At 37.3% G+C, this 1,604-nt stretch overlaps 1 protein-coding gene across 1 annotated transcript; it reads right to left on the bottom strand.

Annotated features, from left to right (window-relative positions):
* Nucleotides 1-44: 44 nt before the first annotated feature.
* On the bottom strand, nt 45-1,479 carry LOC101311240 (altered inheritance rate of mitochondria protein 25-like; the record flags this gene model as incomplete). Its single annotated transcript, XM_004309280.1, has 4 exons — nt 45-463; nt 746-852; nt 929-1,006; nt 1,359-1,479. Coding segments are annotated over 4 exons (337 nt in total), but the record flags the coding sequence as incomplete, so codon positions are not given.
* Nucleotides 1,480-1,604: the final 125 nt, after the last annotated feature.

Raw genomic sequence — 1,604 nt, 5'->3', positions numbered from 1 at the left:
AACTGGAATACCTTAAAACTTAGTCGAAGTATGTTGCCTTTCTAAAAGTATACATCTTTCATAATTAGAATCGACTCATAGACCCATCTTACTCCTATCCATTAAAGCATTGTTACAATTTGCGAAGTTACAAGCTGATATGCAAATCAGAAGTTCAAGTTTGAGTTGCCATGAAATTGAGTCATGTAAAAGATGAGGACCATGATGTGAAAAATTCAAGTTATTATGAAGACGCCCATCACATCTGTACTGAAAACTCTATTCTTTCATGTTTTGAGCATGTCTCCGTGCACCCCAAGAAAATGCATGTCCGCTAGAGAACCTCTAAGGAGCATAACAAAGCAGGCGAGCAATGTTTCGAATCCTAACATAATACGAATAACCGCATAATTACTGGGATTTGTCATCTGTGCACCACACGGATAGCAAGACCTATTCACCGAGATCAACATAAGGCATTCCCCTGGGAAAAACAAACACAACATACAAAAGAAATCAGTTTTAAGTCTCAAATAGTCTCCCAAGATATACAAGGAAAAACTATATATATTTCGAGGTGATAACTATGCGAAGTTGGAGTGCCTAAGTTTGCAAAATGGTACTTGGTTAAGTGACTTTAAATTCGTATAGCAAAAGCAGTACTTTTTCTGATAACTTGGTTAATGGCATGCACAACAAATATAAAACTTGGAACATCCTTTAAACATCCTAGCCATGGTTTCTTATGAACAAGTCATTAGCTTACCATCCACCATGTCTTGAGAAATAGTCATTATCCAACGATATAGCAAGAGCAAGAGTCACAGCTCTCTCTGACAAAGTCAGTGGGCGAACTACTTCCAACTCTTGAATCTGCCATCAAAATGTAGCAAGAAGATTAAGTGGAATAAATAAAATCAGAATGTTATTTAGTGATTGGATACTCAACCTGGCTAGCAAGGCCAATCTTAGAGGCGGGATCAGAGTTCCCAAACCGAATCACATATTGCCCAGCATCAGTAAAGAGCTGCATGATAGAAAAGTTAATGAAGCATTATTCGTATGTCGGCAGAATAACCTGAGCATAGACCAGAATGTGAATCATAAAAGATCATATTTATCCTAAAAAACAAGAAATCTAGGTACCAGAAGGTACTTTCCAAGCCAGACCACTTTCTTCACAAGATGGTAATGTATAACATGACAGAACTATTCCTTTACTGTAATGGTATAACATGCAATCAAGTATAATCCAACATGTCACTTTTTTTTGTCTCTTTTGCTACGAAACAAACATTCTAATGTATATAGTGTAGGGAGAGGGGGGATAAAGGATAGGCACCAGACTGCAATTATCTAGATTTAGAGAATGAAACAACCTCAAAGCCAAACCCCCTCCAATCACGATCTATCTCAGCCAAAACACCCCCATCAATGTCCTTCAAAGTAAATGTCCAATGCCAGAATCCAGGGTTTTCAACAACAGCAAATTGTGTATTCCTACATAACATTATTTTTAGGGTTAGATGAAACAGAGGGAAAGCAACACAGAACACCAAGAAAAAGATTAATCAAGAATGTAGTTTGAGGATGTCCAAGAACTAAAGTCTGTAATAAGCAGTTGG

The sequence above is a fragment of the Fragaria vesca genome, unplaced genomic scaffold (genome assembly GCF_000184155.1).
Source record: "Fragaria vesca subsp. vesca unplaced genomic scaffold, FraVesHawaii_1.0 scf0511045, whole genome shotgun sequence".
Taxonomy (NCBI): Eukaryota; Viridiplantae; Streptophyta; class Magnoliopsida; order Rosales; family Rosaceae; genus Fragaria; species Fragaria vesca.
This window is presented reverse-complemented; position numbering and strand designations above follow the sequence as displayed.